This window comes from Dipodomys spectabilis, unplaced genomic scaffold (assembly GCF_019054845.1).
Source record: "Dipodomys spectabilis isolate Male_0828 unplaced genomic scaffold, ASM1905484v1 ptg000095l, whole genome shotgun sequence".
In the NCBI taxonomy this organism is placed as follows: Eukaryota; Metazoa; Chordata; class Mammalia; order Rodentia; family Heteromyidae; genus Dipodomys; species Dipodomys spectabilis.
In genome coordinates this window covers 27,674,759-27,696,028 of record NW_024870772.1, presented here as the reverse complement: position 1 = coordinate 27,696,028, position 21,270 = coordinate 27,674,759, and the positions used below count along the sequence as shown (strand labels likewise).

Genomic DNA, 21,270 nt, shown 5'->3' with positions numbered 1-21,270 from the left:
TTTGCTTAGTGTATTTTTCAGCTCAAAAGGTTTTTTAAAAAATTGTTTCATCTCTCTAAAGTTTTTCAGTTCAGCACTTATTTGTTTCTCTGTTTTGAGAAAACAGGATATTCACTGAATTTCCTTAAGATGACTGTTACAAATTCTCCATCCAAGAAGTTTCCCATACTAGTAACAAGGTAGTTTCTGGTGTCTTATTTTGATAGTTAGGTGAAGTTATAGTTTTCTGAAATTCCCTGATATTTATAGGTCTGTAACCATCTGTACTTTGGAGGATTAAGCATTCCAGTCTTTACAAACTACCTGTGATTGTACTTACCTTTCCAGAAATTCTAAGCAAGCTGCTTATTTTCTGAGCCCATAGTTAATTCTTCTATTTCAACAGTAGATGGGACCCAAAGTCCAGGTTGTAAGTTGGCTGTTGGTATGTTGTTGCTCTTTCAACAGTAGAGGGTAATTGGAACCAATTATCCTAGATCCATAGTTGTAAGTCATCTGTCATGAACTGGAGAAGTACCTAAAATAGGGTAGTGTGTCCCTTCACGCCTCTTCTGGAAGAATCAGGGTAAGCCTGGTGTCTTGTCTACAATCACTCACCTGTGTTCAGTACTGTAAGAACTGATGATTCAGGCAGAAACAGGAGTCTATCCCCCATGTGCAGCAATTTGCCTGATGCTGTGGCAGATCTAGAGCTTTTGTCTGTGAAATTTGGTCTGTGTATAAAGGCTTCTGTTTTCTTTTTGCTGGTCTTACTGAGGTAGGCCCAACACTGAGCTCTTAGAAACAGTTCTGGGCTTGGTCCCTGCTCCCCAGTTGAGAGTGTCTTGGATCCTCTCCTTCCTCCTAAAAGTGGGAGATTGCCTCTAAGCAATCCCTTGGCTGTCTGACAAATGTGATTCTACTAGCTTGGAGGCAGGAATTTCTGTATTATGTCCTGCAGTGATTTTATTATGGCAGGCTTGGTATGGGTTTTGAGTCTAAGACCTTGGCTTAATTCCTTCTCCTTCTCTCATGCTCTGTGAGTTGGAGTTCAGTAGGGGCCATGCAGATGAGTCTTTGTTCTTGTGTTCTTCAGTATACCTCTTAATATTTATTGTACTGATCCTTGCACTGTGGTCTCATGTTGGCCCTACCCCTTGTGAAGGTCATTTGATAAATGAAGCTGTTAACTGGTGTGCCTTGGGGACTGTCACTAAAGGGCCCTACCCAGCTGTGTCTTGCCTGCTTCCTTCAGCTCATTAGAGTCCATCTTTTCATATTGCTTTCATGAGTCACCTCTTCCTGCCATGTGTACATGGCACTGAGTCTACCTGATTCAGCCCGCTTTCTTACAGCCATGCCTAGATGACAAAGTCCTAAGAGCAGGAACATTCATTGTTTTTACTCTTGTATTTTATGACTTGGCCAATGACCTGGCTGCAAGTTTAGCTGGACATGTTGATGTTTCTATCTGCCAGCTTTGGCCAGTAGGGTGGGAACAGGGCTTCAGGTAAAATTTCTCATTTGTACCTGTTATTTAGGATTTCTTATTCAAAGGAGTATCTTCTGTGATGTTCGTCCTCTACAACTGTGAGATAACAGTACCTGTATTGTATCTTTATATTAGAAGCTCAAAGAAATAGTATTGTTACATGACTTGAGTTGCAGAGTTGGAGCTAAAATACTGTTTTCATTTTTCTTTTTTTAACTTGGTCTAAGTTATTTTCATTTGACATTACATGAATAAATGGATTAGTATAAAAATTGGGGCATAAGGAACTAATTAGAAGAGCAAGTAGATAGATATTGGATGAAATAAATAGAAAACCAGTTAAGTGAGGCAAAATTTTAATATAATAAGTATCCTATTTATATATAAAATTTCATACTTATTTATTAGATTTAGTCATGGGCCATGTTCAGTTTAGTAGCCAAAGATCCTTCCATAAATGTGTTTCACTTTCCATATGTATCAAGCATTGTGTTAAATTAATATAGACGCTGTGACACCAATATAAATCAGGGCTGTCATTTAGTGTGATGGGCACTTTTATTAGATACACAGAGTTGTGTGGGCCACAGAGGTCTGGGTGACATGTCAAGGAGAGTGGTTTTTGTTCCTTCCTGCGTATGTAGAGGTCAATTCTAACCTTGGTGTATGGAGGGAGCTGTTTCCGGATTCCAGTATAACACCACTCTGACATAATGTACACTCTGGCAGAGACAATGACCCAGCATATAAACAAACATATAGAACTCAGTAGAAAATGTAGTGTTTGTGTGAGCTTAGGTGTTTAGACAGCAGCATTCCACGTGTTTTGACACGAGACTTATACATGAAGATGTTTGGGGCTCCCAGTCCCCCGGCTACTTGTTGGTTGTTTGATTCATGGGAAGACTCTTCCTTCCTCCTCCCAATTCCATCCTCACTCTTATTTTGGCTACAGTCAGCTGTCCCTGAAATCCAGGAGTAACCTTGAGTATCTCCAGTTAACACAGCACTGCAAGGAGTCATCTTTCTATAAAATTCCTATCTTTTCCTTGGACTTGACTTTTCTTTTCTTTTCCTTTCCTTTCCTTTCTTTTCTGTTGGTCGTGGGGCTTGAACTCTGGGCCTGGGCGCTGTCCCACAGCTTTTCAGCTCAAGGCTAATGCTCTACCACTTGAGCCACAGCACCACTTCCTAAAATTTCTGTCTTTTATCAAGTCTTTTAAAGAACTCCCCCTTTTTCTTATACATAGGACTGAATCCCAGGCTCTTTGTTATCTGGTTCTTTCTGGGTGTTGCGCATGGAAACACGATATAAACTATTGTTGTTACACATCTTTCTTAGTTTTGTTACCTTCTTGGTCTCTCCCATATTTTGAAGACAGCACGTTCTCTTCCTCTGTTAGGTGTGATGCAGGTGGTTTTTCCATTACCATCCCCTTTGTTTTGCTGTCTGCTACTCACCTTTCATGCAGCCTATCTGTGCTCCCACAGCACTCGCACACCTCCTTTGTTTAGGCCTTGTTACGATGTGTTGACTCTCAACTTTCCCTATTAATGATCATTATAGCTGTGTCCATTTCTTTATCGTGTGTGTCATTAATGATCATTATAGCTGTGTCCATTTCTTTATCGTGTGTGTGTGTGTGTGTGTGTGTGAGACCTTCCCCATTAATGATCATTATAGCTGTGTCCATTTCTTTATCGTGTGTGTGTGTGTGTGTGTGTGTGTGTGTGTGTGTGTGTGTGTGTGTGTGTGTGTGTGTGTGTGTGTGTGTGTGTGTGTGTGTGTGTGTGTGTGTGTGTTGTTCCTGAGGCTTGAACTCTGGGCCTGAGTGTTGTCCTGAGCTCTTCAGCTCAAGGCTAGTGCTCTGCCACATGAGCCACAGCACCACTTCCGGTTTTCTGGTGGTGAATTGAAGATAAGAGTCTTGTGGACTTTCCTGCCCAGGCTGGCTTTGAACCTCCATCCTCGGATCTCAGCCTCCTGCGTACCTAGGATTACAGGTGTGAGCCACTGACACTTGGTACATTTCTTTATCTTTAACATTGCATGGTCAATGAATGTGTGCTGTAAGGTATTCAAAGGATGGTTCTATTAGATGACCTGTAGTCCCTATCCTACCTGCCAAATAAGGGAACCAAATGCATATATCTCAGTGACTTACTACAGTACCATTTGATCGAGGAAATGATTTGGCTCAAGCACTGGAGGAGTGTTAGCTGTAATGGATCTGTTCTTAGAAGTGTGTAGTGACAAGCAGTGGAAACATTTAATACCATCTCCCTTTCTTTATCCTAAACTCAGAATTAATTGTATGTTTACTTTGTATAGTCGATAACTTATTTATAAGGACATTTCTTTACTTGCTTAGTTTTTATCTAGAATCTAAATATTACATGATGGCAGCCTGTACAAACTCCATTGGTACTTATCCCATGACTGTGTGATGGGATATAGTTGATGCACACAAACATGTGCTTTCTTTCCCAAAGCTCCATTCTTATAATGGCTTGGATTTTATTTGCATTGGAATATGTTTTGAAATTTTAAATGTATGTTCTGTTCTGCTTGCTTTGGTTTGTGGCTTTTTAAAAATATAATGATGTATAAAAAGTACCAATAGCACTCTCTAAAGATGTAGAATAATTTTTTAAGATCCAGAATAATTTCTATAGTGATCATTTGAAAATTGTGAAAATTCTGGCCTTTCTAAGAATCGATTTAATTATATTCTAGCACAGCAACTTCTCTGGGGATATTCAGGTAGGATGATTAATTGAATGTTGTGAACATTTGAAGCGTGATCGTTTTTGATCATTTGGTTTGTTCAATCTTGTTTTTTAATTTATGTAAGTAACTAGAAATGATCTATATCAATTTTTTTTGGTCTGGTAGTAATAACTATTAAAGGAGAGAGGAAATTACTAATACAGGTATTTGTTGCTGCAAATACTATTAACAAAAATATTCATTTCATAGAACATTTAATCTCAAATGAAAGAAGCATGCACCATTTGTATTTTAAATTAGGTATTTAGGGAAGTGTGACTGTAAATTCACCTTTGGTATATGATACCTAAAGATTCAGATGAAAGGGTCAGAGGGCTATGGATTCTAGGACCTACCTGGGAAGCCTCATGGAGAACTGTTGGGAGTGTGGTTCAGTGCTGAGGCTGGTAACTGCAGGGAAACATTATTATTATTATTATTTATTTTTTATTTTTTGGTCCAGTTGTGGGGCCTGAACTCTGGGCCTGAGCGCTGCCCCTCAGCTCTTCAGCTCAAAGCTAGTGCTCTACCACTTGAGCCACAGTGCCACTTCCGCCTTTTTTTCCTTTTTTTTTTGCTTATGTGGTGCTGGAGAATCGAACCCAGGGCCTCATGCATGCAAGGCAAGCGCCCTACCACTGAGCCACCTTCCCAGCCCCAGCAGGGAAACATTATTAAGGAAGAAAGTGAAATGGCCATCAGCTTTTCATTAAAGATCCATTGTCTGCTGTTTGTTTTCATATTTTACTAATTACCTTTTCTTCTTTTTTTTCTATAAAAAACATGTTTTATAAAAGGTTAACTTGTAGTTTTATTTTCCCCAATTCATGTTTCACTTGGAAATTTAGAGGATGCAAAATTTGCTTTAAGAAATTTTTGTTCTTTGAAGCATGCTCTACATATCTAAAGTTAGTTTAGAAACCAAGTTATTATTTCACTTATATTTAGTATTGCATTTTATATTTATACAAATATAAAATTTGGTTTCTAGCTTATATTAAAAGTGCTTACTACACAGCTACATTACAATTATTTTCCCTCAGTGTGTTATCAGTATTACATTTTGGAAAGTGTAGTCAAATCAGGGGAAAGCAAAATCTGGTCAGTGGGCTGTTGAATTACCATCTGCCTTAGGGTTTGTGCTTCCCTGTTGTTGCACCTCCCAAATCAAGATCAGAGTGTTGGTGCTGACCATTGGGGAAGCAGTTTAGCCACTGGAGTTTATTTTGAGTCACCTTGGCTTGCCTGTGCCACATGAGAACAGGATATTCCAGCTAGGCAATGTAGATGCAGCACCACTGCTGGATTTTTGGTATGGAAGCTGTTTTATTTGGCAGTCAGGCTGCCTTTCTTCCTTTTCCTCTTTTCTTTTGCCCTAATTTTTTGTCATTTTTTTCTTTTTTATTTCTTTGAAGATTAGATGGATTCATAGTACATCCTTCTTAGGATCTTCACTGTAGGTATTTACAAAGAGATTTGAATCTCCTTATTAGAACTTCCAGCCATCAAAGCTGCTCTGGCCACTTTGTGTACTCAAAGAATATATAAAGAACCATTGCTGTATTTGGAGCGTTGGGTCAGCATTAGCTATTTGGGAATCTAAAGGAATCTGGTCAAAAATAGTAACTCCCACTTAATTAAAAAATTCAGGACTGGCTTTTCTTGGTTATGTAAACTTTAAGTAGACTATAATTCTAGCCATGTTGACCTCATCCTTAAAGTTTGCACTGAACAAAATCATATACATAAATATAAACAATTAAAAAGTGTAATCTCTGAACAGATTCATTATTGAAAACTACTGTTTCAACATCCAGGGTACTATTGACTCATCTTTAATAAAGCAAAACTACTCACAGGAAGAGTCCCTTTCAACTTAAATGATTTCACCTAATTACAATTTAGATAAAGCCTTTCTGTTCCAGAAACAATTTTATTGCCATAGTTAACCTTTTCTGACATTTTAATTTTTAAGGCTATAACCCTAAAAGTCATTTGTTAAAATGTCTAAAATTATTTTTGCTGATCCTATTAAAGGTGCTCCATGCTTTATAACCCAAAACATGGAAACTTTGTTCTGTGTTAACATTTATATGGGAGATAAAAGCTAAGCATCTTTAATACCTTGTAAATAGAACACAGAGAAGTTCAGATTGAGACAGTTTACTACAGTTAGAATTATTACATTTTCTCTCTCCTTTATTTTGTGTCATATGCTTTCAGTTGAGCATGACTGGTGGGCTAGTTGCATGCTGTAATGTGGTATGTGTGTGTATATGTGTGTGTGAGACTTGGCACTTTATTTGCATATTAATATCAGTCAATTTTTTTCATTCAGAGATATGTTTTGTAAAATACCAAATTTAATGAAGGGCATCAGGCAGGATTATTTACAGAATGCATGTCTTATGGTAATTTAGCACAGAACATAAAGTGATATTAACTTTTTGTTTTCTGGGTGTTGTGATTTAATTTCTAACTTACTTTCCAAATGATTTGGTTCTTTCGTTGTAGTTGTTATTTTTAAGAACATTAAAATTATATTTTAATAGGATTTATAGAACAAAGGCACTACACTGATTATGTTGCTGGCAAGTTACAATTTTTTTAAGGTATTACTGCTTGAATTTCCTTAAATTACCGAAAGTTGAAAAGTGCTAATATTGTGAATCTAGTTATTATCACCTTCCAAAAGTCATGGAAGTTTACCCTTGCTTTAATTTCTCCTTGTTGAGATATAACACATAATTGCTTGGTAAAAGGTAAGTCACCTTCCTAATGTGTATGTAGGCCTTTGAAATAAGCTGTCCTCTCTTGACTGAAAAGTAATGATATGCAAAAGTTCCAAGAGCCTGAGGTTTGCCCTGTGGTACAATGTTTTCCAAAGTTGGCTCTTTCAAGGGTCTAGAAATCATTGTACATAGGGAAAAATGTATTAGTTTCCTCAGTCTTGAGTTTGAGATGCTTTTGTTTCCCTGTCTGGACAGATACATTTCTATAGGTATGTATTCTTATGTTTTTATCTTGTTTCTATTGAAGTTACAAAATTTTAATGATTATTTTGCTTGAAGCACAAACTCCACTTTGAAAGGGAATGTTAATTTCTAGACCAGTGGTTAAAATAAGCAACCCTCCCCATCAACAATGAAATCAAGACCAGTCTTTCAGTTTACAAATGTCCAGAAGTAGAGGAGAGCCATGGCTTATGGAAGTGGCTCATTTTTTCCCTTTGCCTGCCCCAAAGCATTTCTGAAAACTCTAGGGCTCTGCTCGACATACAGTAGTAGTAAGGGGTACAAGCCACATTAGAAAAGTGGTAATAATGATTCCATATTTGGCTTGTATATTATACTGAGAACAGTTCATCCTCACTGTTTATCTAGATGTGAGCTCAACCTTCAGAAAGATTAAATGACACCTAATTACACATTGGTTAGTGTTTGAAAGGAAACTAAGATTTCCTGTTGTCCCAGCTTTGAAAAGTATCAGTCACTGAAGCAGAGACTCTAGTCTCCGTGGTCTGACTTCACCCTCTTCTCTTCCAGTCCACAGATCTACTCTGTCCTAGGTACATGAAGTAACACAAAAGGACATTACTGGGTTTGCTTATCAATTCGTATCCTTTAAGGTTAAAATACTTTTACAGATGTCATCTGCATTCTCTGTAGTATAACTTTTATTTCTGGACATACAAACATTAGTTTTTCATGCTGATAAAATTTGTAGAACACTATAGAATGCTTTGAAAAACACATTTAAAGCTTGGCCATGGTGTTTCAAGCCAAGAATTACTAGCTGCTTAAGAGGCTGAAATCTGGCGAATCTGGTTCAAAGCTGGCCAGGGCAGAAAAATCTGCTACACCCCCTGCAAAAAGTAGGGCTGGAGATGTAGCTCAGGTGGTAAAGTGCCAGCCAAGCAAGCATCGAGGCTCTGGGTTTAGCACTTTTATAGAGAATTTGTCCCATAAGCTATTATTAGTATGGATTTTTAAAATCATTTAAAAATTGCTGTAGGCAAGCTATGTTGAATTTATTAAAATAAAATGTTTAATTTGGAGGATGGCTCAAAGGGTAGAGCACTAGCCTAGCAAGCACAGGCTCAGGGTTCAAATCTCAGTACTGCCCCAAACAAAAACCTGAATGGATGAATAAAATATCTATTTAAAAATTTGAAGATAGCTTTGTAGTATTGTAGTGTCTGTGAGAATAGAGGATTATTACAGTGAAATTATATATTCATCACATTTTTGTGTATTGTTTACAGGAAGACCATGTACTCAACTGCAGCTTCTCAATCCAGAGAGATTTGCACGTCTTATTAAAGAAGTAATGAATGCATTCTGGCCTGGCAGAGACTTGGTTGTTCAGTGGTATCCAGTCAATGAAGAGAAGCATCATCCACCTGTTTCATGGCTTAAGATGGTTTGGAAGAATCTCTATATTCATTTTTCAGAGGATTTGACACTATTTGATGAGATGCCTCTTATCCCCAGAACTACACTAGATGAAGATCAGACATGTGTGGAGCTCCTTAGACTCAGAGTCCCATCAGTAGTCATTTTAGATGATGAAACTGAAGCACAGCTTCCAGAATTTTTAGCAGACATTGTGCAAAAACTTGGAGGAATTGTCTTGAAAAAATTAGATGCCTCTATACAGCACCCACTCATTAAAAAGTATGTCCACTCACCGTTACCAAGTGCTGTTTTACAGATAATGGAAAAGATACCATTGCAGAAATTGTGTAATCAAATTGCTTCACTACTTCCAACACACAAAGATGCTTTGAGGAAGTTCTTGGCTAGCTTAACAGATAGCGGTGAAAAGGAGAAAAGAATAATTCAAGAATTGACCATATTCAAGCGAATTAACCACTCATCTGATCAGGGAATTTCTTCTTACACCAAACTGAAAGGTTGCAAAGTCTTACACCATACTGCCAAACTTCCACCGGAGCTACGGCTTTCAATTTCAGTAATAGACAGTAGTGATGAAGCCACTTTTCGCTTGGCAAACATGTTAAAAATTGAGAAACTAAAGACGACTAGCTGTTTAAAACTTGCTTTAAAAGATATCGAGAGTGCATTTTATTCACATGAAGAGGTAACACACCTTATGTTATGGATCCTTGAGAACCTAGCTTCTCTTAAAAATGAGAATCCAAATGTACTTGATTGGTTAATGCCATTAAAATTCATTCCAACTTCACAAGAACGGATGGTATCAGCTAATGAACTCTTTGATCCTGATATAGAAGTCCTAAAGGATCTCTTTTACAAAGAAGAAGAAACCTGCTTTCCACCTGCAGACTTTACCTCACCAGATATCCTGCACTCTTTGAGACAGATTGGTTTAAAAAACGAGTCTAATCTCAAAGAGAAAGATGTCATGCAAGTGGCAAAAAAAATCGAAGCTTTACAGACCAGTTCTTGTGCAAATCAAGATGTGCTGAAGAAAGCCAAAACACTTTTATTGGTTTTAAATAAGAATCATTCACTCTTGCAGTCTTCTGAAGGAAAAGTGACACTGAAGAAAATAAAATGGGTCCCCGCCTGCAAGGACAGGCCTCCAAATTATCCAGGGTCTTTAGTCTGGAAAGGAGATCTCTGTGATCTTTGCGCACCTCCAGATATGTGCGATGTGGCCCATGCAATCTTAGTTGGCTCATCACTTCCTCTTGTTGAGAGTATCAGTGTAAACTTGGAAAAAACATTAGGGATCTTCACCAAGCCTAGCATTGGTGCTGTCTTAAAACACTTTAAAACTGTTGTTGACTGGTATACTTCAAAAACCTTTAGTGATGAAGACTACTATCAATTCCAACATATTTTGCTTGAAATTTACGGATTCATGCATGATCATTTGAATGAAGGGAAAGATTCTTTTCAGGCCTTAAAATTTCCATGGGTTTGGACTGGTAAAAAATTTTGTCCTCTTGCCCAAGCTGTGATAAAACCAATCCATGACCTGGACCTTCAGCCTTATTTACATAACGTGCCTAAAACCATGGCAAAATTTCACCAGCTGTTTAAGGCATGTGGCTCAATAGAAGAATTGACATCAGATCATATTTCCATGGTCATTCAGAAGGTGTATCTCAAAAGTGATCAAGATCTCAGTGAACAAGAAAGCAAACAAAATCTTCATCTCATGTTGAATATTGTCAGATGGCTGTATAGCAATCAAATTCCAGCAAGCCCCAATACACCAGTTCCTATACATCACAGCAAAAATCCTACTAAACTTATCATGAAGCCAATTCATGAATGCTGTTATTGTGACATCAAAGTTGATGACCTCAATGACTTGCTTGAAGATTCTGTGGAACCTATCATTTTGGTGCATGAGGACATACCCATGAAAACTGCAGAATGGCTGAAAGTACCTTGCCTCAGCACAAGATTGATCAATCCTGAAAACATGGGATTTGAACAGTCCGGACAAAGAGAACCACTTACTGTAAGAATTAAGAACATTCTGGAAGAATATCCTTCTGTATCAGATATTTTTAAAGAGCTCCTTCAAAATGCTGATGATGCAAATGCAACAGAATGCAGTTTTATGATTGATATGAGAAGAAACATGGACATAAGAGAGAATCTTCTAGACCCAGGGATGGCAGCTTGCCATGGACCTGCTTTGTGGTCATTCAATAATTCAGAGTTCTCAGATTCAGATTTTGTGAATATAACCAGGCTAGGAGAATCGTTAAAAAGAAGTGAAGTGGATAAAGTTGGAAAGTTTGGTCTTGGGTTTAATTCTGTGTACCACATCACTGACATTCCCATCATCATGAGCCGAGAATTCATGATAATGTTTGACCCGAACATAAACCATATCAGTAAGCACATTAAAGATAAATCTAATCCTGGGATCAAGATTAACTGGAGTAAGCAACAGAAAAGGCTTAGGAAATTTCCTAATCAGTTCAAGCCATTTATTGATGTATTTGGCTGTCAATTACCTTTGACTGTAGAAACACCTTATAGCTACAATGGAACTCTTTTCCGACTGTCCTTTAGAACCCAACAGGAAGCAAAAGTGAGTGAGGTTAGCAGTACCTGCTACAATACAGCAGATATTTACTCCCTTGTGGATGAGTTTAGTCTCTGTGGACACAGGCTTATCATTTTCACTCAGAGTGTTAACTCGATGTATTTGAAGTACTTGAAGATTGAGGAAACCAATCCCAGCTTAGCACAAGATACAATAATAATTAAGAAAAAATCCTGCTCCTCCAAAGCTTTGAGTGTCCCTTCTTTGAGTGTATTAAAAGAAGCTGCCAAGCTCATGAAGACTTGTAGCAACAGTAATAAAAAACTTCCCACCGATGCACCCAAGTCGTCTTGTATCCTTCAGATCACAGTAGAGGAATTTCACCATGTGTTCAGAAGGATTGCTGATTTACAGTCACCACTGTTCAGAGGTCCAGATGACGACCCAGCTGCTCTCTTTGAAATGGCTAAGTCTAGCCAATCAAAAAAGCCATCGGATGAATTGCCACAGAAAACTGTAGATTCTACCACATGGCTTATTTGCACCTGTATGGATACAGGAGAGGCACTTAAATTTTCTCTGAGTGAAAGTGGAAGAAGACTGGGGCTGGTTCCTTGTGGGGCTATAGGGGTTCTGCTGTCTGAAATCCAGGACCAGAAGTGGACTGTGAAACCACACATTGGAGAGGTGTTCTGCTACTTACCTTTACGAATAAAAACAGGGCTGCCAGTTCACATCAATGGATGCTTTGCTGTTACTTCCAATAGAAAAGAAATCTGGAAGACTGATACAAAAGGACGATGGAATACCACCTTCATGAGACACGTTATTGTGAAAGCTTATCTGCAGGCACTCAGTGTCTTGCGGGACCTGGCCATTGCAGGGGAGCTAACTGATTATACCTACTATACTGCCTGGCCTGACCCTGATTTAGTTCATGATGATTTCTCTGTGATTTGTCAAGGATTTTATGAAGATATAGCTCATGGAAAAGGGAAGGATTTGACCAAAGTTTTCTCTGATGGATCCACATGGGTTTCCATGAAAAATGTGAGATTTCTAGATGATTCTATACTTAAAAGGAAAGATGTTGGCCCAGCAGCCTTCAAGATATTTCTGAAATATCTTAAGAAGACTGGCTCTAAAAACCTTTGTGCCGTTGAACTTCCTTCTTCTGTGAAACTAGGGTTTGAAGAGGCTGGGTGCAAACAGATATTGCTTGAAAATACATTTTCAGAGAAACAGTTTTTTTCAGAAGTGTTTTTTCCAAATATTCAAGAAATTGAAGCAGAACTTAGAGATCCTTTAATGAACTATGTTTTAAATGAAAAACTTGATGAGTTCTCTGGAATTCTTCGAGTTACTCCATGTATTCCTTGCTCCTTGGAGGGGCATCCTTTGGTTTTACCATCAAGACTGATCCACCCTGAGGGACGAGTTGCAAAGTTATTTGACACTAAAGATGGACGGTTTCCTTATGGTTCTGCTCAGGACTACCTGAATCCTATTATTTTAATTAAGCTAGTTCAATTAGGTATGGCAAAAGATGATATTTTATGGGATGATATGCTAGAACGTGCAGAGTCAGTTGCTGAAATTAATAAAAGCGACCATGTTGCTGCTTGTCTCAGAAGTAGTATCCTATTAAGTCTTATTGATGAGAAACTAAAAATAAGGGATCCTAGAGCAAAGGACTTTGCTGCAAGATACCAAACAATCCCCTTTCTTCCATTTCTAACAAAGCCAGCAGGATTCTCTCTGGAATGGAAAGGTAACAGTTTTAAGCCTGAAACCATGTTTGCAGCAACTGACCTTTATATAGCTGAACATCAAGATATAGTTTGTCTTTTGCAACCGATTCTCAATGAAAACTCCCATTCCTTCAGAGGTTGTGGTTCAGTGTCACTGGCTGTTAAGGAGTTTTTGGGATTACTAAAGAAGCCAACAGTTGATCTGGTTATAAACCAGTTGAAACAAGTTGCAAAGTCTGTGGATGATGGAATTACATTGTACCAGGAGAATATCACCAATGCTTGCTATAAATATCTTCATGAAGCAATGACACAAAATGAAGTAATGAAGACAGCAGTTGTTGAGAAGTTAAAACCCTTTAGTTTCATCCTGGTTGAGAATGCCTATGTTGACTCAGGAAAAGTTTCTTTTCATTTGAATTTTGATGCAGCACCATACCTTTACCAATTACCTAACAAGTATAAAAACAATTTCCGTGAACTGTTTGAAAGTGTGGGTGTGAGACAATCATTTACTGTTGAGGACTTTGCCCTTGTTTTAGAATCAATTGATCAAGAAAGAGGACAAAAACAAATAACAGAAGAGAATTTTCAGCTTTGCCGACGAATAATCAGTGAAGGAATATGGAGTCTCATTAGAGAAAAGAAACAAGAATTTTGTGAGAAAAACTATGGCAAAATATTATTGCCAGATACTAATCTTATGCTTCTCCCTGCCAAATCACTATGTTACAATGATTGTCCCTGGATAAAAGTGAAGGATAGCACTGTAAAATATTGTCATGCTGATATACCCAGGGAAGTAGCTGTAAAACTAGGAGCAGTACCAAAGAGACATAAAGCATTAGAAAGGTATGCATCCAATATCTGTTTTACAACACTAGGCACAGAATTTGGACAGAAAGAGAAATTGACCAGCAGAATTAAGAGCATCCTCAATGCCTATCCTTCAGAAAAGGAAATGCTGAAAGAGCTTCTGCAAAATGCAGACGACGCGAAGGCCACAGAAATCTGCTTTGTGTTTGATCCTCGTCAGCATCCAGTTGATAGAATCTTTGATGATAAGTGGGCTCCATTGCAAGGGCCAGCCCTTTGTGTGTACAACAACCAGCCTTTTACAGAAGATGATGTGAGAGGAATTCAGAATCTTGGAAAGGGTACCAAAGAAGGGAATCCTTGCAAAACTGGACAATATGGCATAGGATTCAATTCTGTGTATCATATTACAGACTGTCCTTCTTTTATTTCTGGCAATGACATTCTTTGTATCTTTGATCCTCACGCCAGATATGCACCAGGAGCAACATCTGTTAGCCCTGGACGCATGTTTAGAGATTTGGATGCTGACTTTAGGACCCAGTTCTCAGATGTTCTTGATCTTTACTTGGGAAATCACTTTAAACTGGATAATTGTACAATGTTTAGATTTCCTCTTCGCAATGCAGAAATGGCAAAAGTGTCAGAGATTTCCTCTGTTCCATCATCAGACAGAATGGTCCAGAATCTTTTGGATAAACTGCGCTCAGATGGGGCAGAACTCCTAATGTTTCTTAATCACATGGAGAAAATTTCCATTTGTGAAATAGACAAGACTACAGGTGGTCTAAATGTGCTTTATTCAGTAAAGGGCAAGATTACAGATGGAGACAGATTGAAGAGGAAGCAATTTCATGCATCTGTAATTGACAGTGTTTCTAAAAAAAGGCAACTCAAAGACATACCAGTTCAACAGATAACTTACACTATGGACACTGAGGACTCTGAAGGAAATCTGACCACATGGCTAATTTGCAATAGATCAGGATTTTCAAGTATTGACAAAGTATCCAAAAGTGTTATATCAGCTCACAAGAACCAAGATATCACTCTCTTTCCACGTGGTGGAGTAGCTGCCTGCATTACTCACAACTATAAAAAGCCCCACAGAGCCTTCTGCTTTTTGCCCCTTTCTTTGGAGACAGGGTTGCCATTTCATGTAAATGGCCACTTTGCCCTTGATTCAGCCAGAAGAAACCTGTGGCGTGATGATAATGGAGTTGGAGTTCGAAGTGACTGGAACAACAGCTTGATGACAGCATTAATAGCGCCAGCATATGTTGAATTACTAATCCAGTTAAAAAAGCGGTACTTCCCTGGTTCTGACCCAACATTATCAGTTTTACAGAACACACCTATTCATGTTGTAAAGGATACTTTAAAGAAGTTTCTTTCCTTTTTCCCAGTTAACAGGCTTGATCTGCAGCCAGATTTATATTGCTTAGTGAAAGCACTGTATAGTTGTATTCATGAAGACATGAAGCGTCTTTTGCCTGTTGTTCGGGCTCCAAATATTGATGGTTCTGATTTACACTCTGCAGTCATAATTACTTGGATTAATATGTCGACTCTAAATAAAACCAGACCATTTTTTGACAATTTGCTACAGGATGAATTGCAGCACCTTAAAAATGCAGATTATAATATCACAACTCGTAAGACAGTAGCAGAGAATGTCTACAGACTGAAACACCTGCTTTTGGAGATTGGCTTCAACTTAGTTTATAACTGTGACGAAACTGCTAATCTTTACCACTGCCTTATAGATGCAGACATTCCTGTTAGTTATGTAACTCCTGCTGATGTTAGATCCTTTTTAATGACATTCTCCTCTCCTGATACTAACTGCCATATTGGGAAACTCCCTTGTCGTCTTCAGCAGACTAACCTCAAGCTTTTTCATAGTTTAAAACTTCTAGTTGACTATTGTTTCAAAGACGCAGAAGAAAATGAGTTTGAAGTTGAGGGACTGCCTCTTCTCATCACATTGGACAGTGTTTTACAGACTTTTGATGCCAAACGACCCAAATTTCTAACAACCTACCACGAATTGATTCCATCCCGCAAAGACTTGTTTATGAACACGTTATATTTGAAATACAGTACTATTTTATTGAGTGGTAAAGTGGCGAAAGTATTTGACATTTCCAGCTTTGCTGACTTGCTATCTTCTGTGTTGCCTCGTGAATATAAGACCAAGAGTTGTACAAAATGGAAGGACAATTTTGCAAGTGAATCTTGGCTTAAGAATGCATGGCATTTTATCAGTGAGTCTGTAAGTATGAAAGAAGATCAGGAAGAAACAAAGCCAACGTTTGACATTGTGGTTGAGACTCTCAAGGACTGGGCCCTGCTCCCAGGAACAAAGTTTACTGTTTCAGCCAATCACCTTGTGGTTCCTGAAGGGGATGTTCTGCTTCCTTTAAGCCTTATGCACATTGCAGTTTTTCCCAATGCCCAGAGTGATAAAGTTTTTCATGCGCTAATGAAAGCTGGCTGCATTCAGCTTGCTTTGAACAAAATCTGCTCCAAAGACAGTGTGTTTGTTCCTCTGTTGTCATGTCACACGGCCAACATAGAGAGCCCCACCAGCATATTGAAAGCTGTACATTACATGGTGCAGACTTCAACCTTTAGAGCTGAAAAGCTGGTGGAAAGTGACTTTGAAGCCCTTCTTATGTATTTCAACTGCAATTTGAGTCACTTGATGTCCCAAGACGACATAAAAATTTTAAAGTCACTTCCATGTTACAAATCTATCAGTGGGCGCTATATGAGCATTGCCAAATTTGGGACATGCTATGTACTGACAAAAAGTATCCCTTCAACTGAAGTGGACAAATGGACACAGTCATCATCATCTGCATTTCTTGAAGAAAAAACACATTTAAAGGAACTGTATGAGGTGCTTGGTTGTGTGCCTATGGATGATCTTGAGGTATATTTGAAACACCTCTTACCAAAAATTGAAAACCTCTCTTATGATGCAAAATTAGAGCACTTGATCTATCTTAAGAGTAGATTATCAAGCATTGAGGAATTGTCAGAGATTAAGGAACAACTGTTTGAAAAACTAGAAAGTTTACTGATTATTCACGATGCCAACAGTCGGCTAAAGCAGGCGAAGCATTTCTATGACCGAAGTGTGAGGGTGTTTGAAGTTATGCTTCCTGAAAAATTGTTTATTCCTAAGGACTTCTTTAAAAAATTGGAACAACTTATAAAGCCTAAGAATCAAGTTGCATTTATGACATCCTGGATAGAGTTCTTAAGAAATATTGGACTAAAATATATACTTTCTCAGCAACAGTTGTTGCAGTTTGCTAAGGAAATCAGTGTGAGAGCTAATACAGAAAACTGGTCTAAAGAAACATTGCAAAATACAGTTGACATCCTTCTCCATCACATATTCCAAGAACGAATGGATCTATTGTCTGGAAATTTTCTGAAAGAACTGTCCTTGATACCATTCTTATGTCCCGAGCGGGCCCCTGCTGAGTACATCAGATTTCATCCTCAATACCAAGAGGTGAATGGAACACTCCCTCTCATCAAGTTCAATGGAGCACAAGTAAATCCAAAATTTAAACAGTGTGATGTGCTCCAGCTCCTGTGGACATCCTGCCCTATTCTTCCAGAGAAAGCCACACCCTTGAGTATCAAAGAACAGGAAGGCAGTGACCTGGGTCCACAGGAACAGCTTGAACAAGTTTTGAATATGCTTAATGTTAACCTGGATCCCCCACTGGATAAAGTCATTAATAACTGTAGAAACATCTGTAACATAACAACTTTGGATGAAGAAATGGTAAAAACGAGAGCAAAAGTCCTGCGGAGCATATATGAATTTCTCAGTGCAGAAAAAAGGGAGTTCCGGTTCCAGCTTCGAGGTGTGGCCTTTGTGATGGTAGAAGAAGGTTGGAAACTTCTGAAGCCTGAGGAGGTGGTGATAAATCTGGAATATGAATCAGATTTTAAGCCTTATCTGTACAAGCTGCCTTTAGAGCTTGGCACATTTCATCAGCTGTTCAAACTCTTAGGTACTGAAGACATAATTTCAACTAAGCAGTATGTTGAAGTGTTAAGCCGCATATTCAAGAACTCTGAAGGGAAACAGTTGGATCCTAATGAAATGCGTACAGTCAAGAGAGTGGTTTCTGGTCTGTTCAAGAGTCTGCAGAATGACTCAGTCAAGGTAAGGGGTGATCTTGAGAATGCCCGTGACCTCGTGCTCTACCTTCCAAGTCAGGATGGTAGGCTGGTTAAATCTAGCATCTTAGTGTTTGATGATGCACCACATTACAAAAGTAGAATCCAGGGGAATATTGGTGTGCAAATGCTTGTTGACCTCAGCCAGTGCTACTTAGGGAAAGACCATGGATTTCATACGAAGCTGATAATGCTCTTTCCTCAAAAGCTCAGGCCTCGTCTGTTGAGCAGTATACTTGAAGAGCAGTTGGATGAAGAGACCCCCAAAATCTGTCAGTTTGGAGCATTGTGCTCCCTTCAGGGGAGACTTCAGCTGCTCCTCTCCTCAGAACAGTTCATCACAGGACTGATTAGGATCATGAAGCATGAGAATGATAATGCTTTCCTGGCCAATGAAGAAAAAGCCATAAGACTTTGCAAAGCCCTTAGAGAAGGATTAAAGGTATCCTGTTTTGAAAAGCTTCAGACAACATTAAGAGTTAAAGGTTTTAATCCCATTCCCCACAGCAGAAGCGAAACATTTGCTTTTCTGAAAAGGTTTGGCAATGCTGTTATCCTCCTATACATTCAACATTCAGACAGTAAAGACATTAATTTCCTGTTAGCCTTAGCAATGACCCTGAAATCAGCCACTGACAACTTGATTTCCGACACTTCCTATTTAATTGCTATGCTGGGATGCAATGATATTTACAGGATCAGTGAAAAGCTAGACAGTTTAGGGGTAAAATACGACTCATCAGAGCCATCAAAGCTGGAACTTCCCATGCCTGGCACGCCAATACCTGCTGAAATTCACTATACTCTGCTTATGGATCCAATGAATGTTTTTTATCCAGGAGAGTATGTTGGATACCTGGTGGATGCGGAAGGTGGTGACATCTATGGATCATACCAGCCAACATACACATATGCAATTATTGTGCAAGAAGTTGAGAGAGAAGACTCTGACAATTCTAGCTTTCTAGGGAAGATATATCAGATCGACATTGGTTATAGTGAATATAAAATAGTCAGCTCTCTCGATCTGTATAAGTTCTCCAGGCCTGATGAAAGCTCCCAGAACAGAGACAGTGCCCCTTCGACACCAACCAGCCCCACAGAATTCCTTACCCCTGGACTGAGAAGCATTCCCCCACTTTTCCCTGGCAGAGAGAGCCACAAGACTTCATCCTCAAAGCATCATTCCCCCAAAAAGCTCAAGGTAAATTCTTTACCAGAGATCTTAAAAGAAGTAACATCGGTGGTGGAACAAGCCTGGAAACTTCCAGAATCAGAACGGAAAAAGATAATTAGACGGTTATATTTGAAGTGGCACCCTGACAAAAATCCAGAGAATCATGACATTGCTAATGAAGTCTTTAAACATTTGCAGAATGAGATCAACAGGTTAGAAAAACAAGCCTTTCTAGATCAGAATGCTGACAGAGCCTCTAGGAGAACATTTTCAACCTCAGCGTCTCGATTTCAGTCAGACAAGTACTCCTTTCAGAGGTTTTATACTTCATGGAATCAAGAAGCCACAAGCCACAAATCTGAAAGACAACAACAAAACAAAGAAAAGTGCCCTCCATCATCTGGACAGACTTACTCCCAGCGATTCTTTGTTCCTCCTACTTTCAAGTCTGTTGGTAATCCAGTGGAAGCACGGAGGTGGTTGAGACAGGCCAGAGCAAATTTTTCAGCTGCCAGAAATGACCTTCACAAGAATGCCAATGAATGGGTGTGCTTTAAATGCTATCTTTCTACCAAGTTGGCTTTGATCGCAGCCGACTATGCTGTGAGAGGCAAGTCTGACAAGGATGTAAAGCCAACTGCGCTTGCACAGAAAATAGAGGAATACAGTCAGCAACTTGAAGGACTGACAAATGATGTGCACACATTGGAAGCTTACGGCGTAGACAGTTTAAAAACCAGATACCCGGATTTACTCCCTTTCCCACAGATCCCAAATGACAGGTTCACTTCTGAGGTTGCCATGAGGGTGATGGAATGCACTGCCTGTATCATAATCAAACTTGAAAATTTCATACAACAAAAAGTGTGAAAGTACTTAAAGAAAACTTTAAAATAGCAGAGCCAGATCTTGAATGTGTTGTAGCACAAATAGGAATTTGCTGTACTCCATTAAGCTTCATTGCCTAGGAATTGTGAAGCACATTGCAGAATGTTGTAAAAGAATTGTGGAGTTGATGTGACTTTGTGTCCCTGTAGGAAGCTCAAAGAAAATTCTCTTGAAGATGGTAGTGAGCTGTAACATTGCTAGCTGTGTTTGAATGATGAAGATGCACACTACTGAACTGCACTTTACCCAACCAAAGCTTAGCAGTTTGCTAGATGTCTGCTTAAGATGGAATGAATTTTATGTTCTATCCATGGTGTTTTTGAAGGAGCAAATGAAACACTGTGTGTTATTGGTTTGTATTGGTTTGAGTGAACAGGGGAGTCAGGTAGGTCTTTGGAGCTTTTTTTGTTTCAAATCAGATCCTCTTGGATGCATTATTTTCTCATCAGCTGGACCTGATGAATTTGTTGTAATTGTTCATCTTGAATACTTAGTGCATTTAAAAATGGTACAGTATTTTAATCCTATTACTTGATTACCAGTATGAAGACAGTCCTGAGGGTGCACTGAGTGCACTTTACATCTTTTTTTTTTTAATGCCGGAACTGGGGTAGGCCTTGAGCTTTTGCTTAGCTTTCTTGCTCAAGGCTGGTGTCCTACCACTTGAGCCACAACTCCATTTCTGGCTTTTTGCTGGTTAGAAATAAGAGTCTCGTGGGCTTTTATTCCCCAAGCTGGCTTGGAACTGTGATCCTCAGATCTCAGCCTCCTGAGTAGCTAGGATTACAGGCATGAGCCACCAGCTGGCTACATTTTTATTTTAACTGGTTTTTACATGTATGTTTACAGGCTTCCCATTTAAAAAGACAACACATGGTGGTCATCACCAGATGTTTATGCCATTTCTACAGACTGCTTACCCACAAGACATTTATCATTGCTGAGAACAGTGCTTTTGTGTTTGTGTGTACCTATTTGTACTTATTTTTCACAAATGTCATGATTTATAATGTGGCTGAACAGGATGCAATCTTTTCTTGTCTAAAGGTGCTGCTGTTAAAAAAGATTTTTTTTTGTCTTTAGTATGACATTTCATTTTACTTTAAAAGCATTAAACACTTGTGAAGATCATTGAGGTGATGGCCATTAGTTTATAATAGGTAGTTGTATTTTCCCCCCGAGAATGATTCAG

The 21,270-nt window shown here is 38.8% G+C and overlaps 1 protein-coding gene across 1 annotated transcript in view; it reads left to right on the top strand.

Annotated features, from left to right (window-relative positions):
* Positions 1–20,761, top strand: part of Sacs (sacsin molecular chaperone) — a 50,098-nt gene extending 29,337 nt beyond the window's left edge. The window contains exon 9 of the mRNA XM_042685596.1: positions 8,506–20,761. Coding sequence (XP_042541530.1) covers positions 8,506–20,060 — 11,555 coding nt within the window. The 3' untranslated portion in view covers positions 20,061–20,761. The remainder of the gene's footprint in view (positions 1–8,505) is intronic.
* Positions 20,762–21,270: the final 509 nt, after the last annotated feature.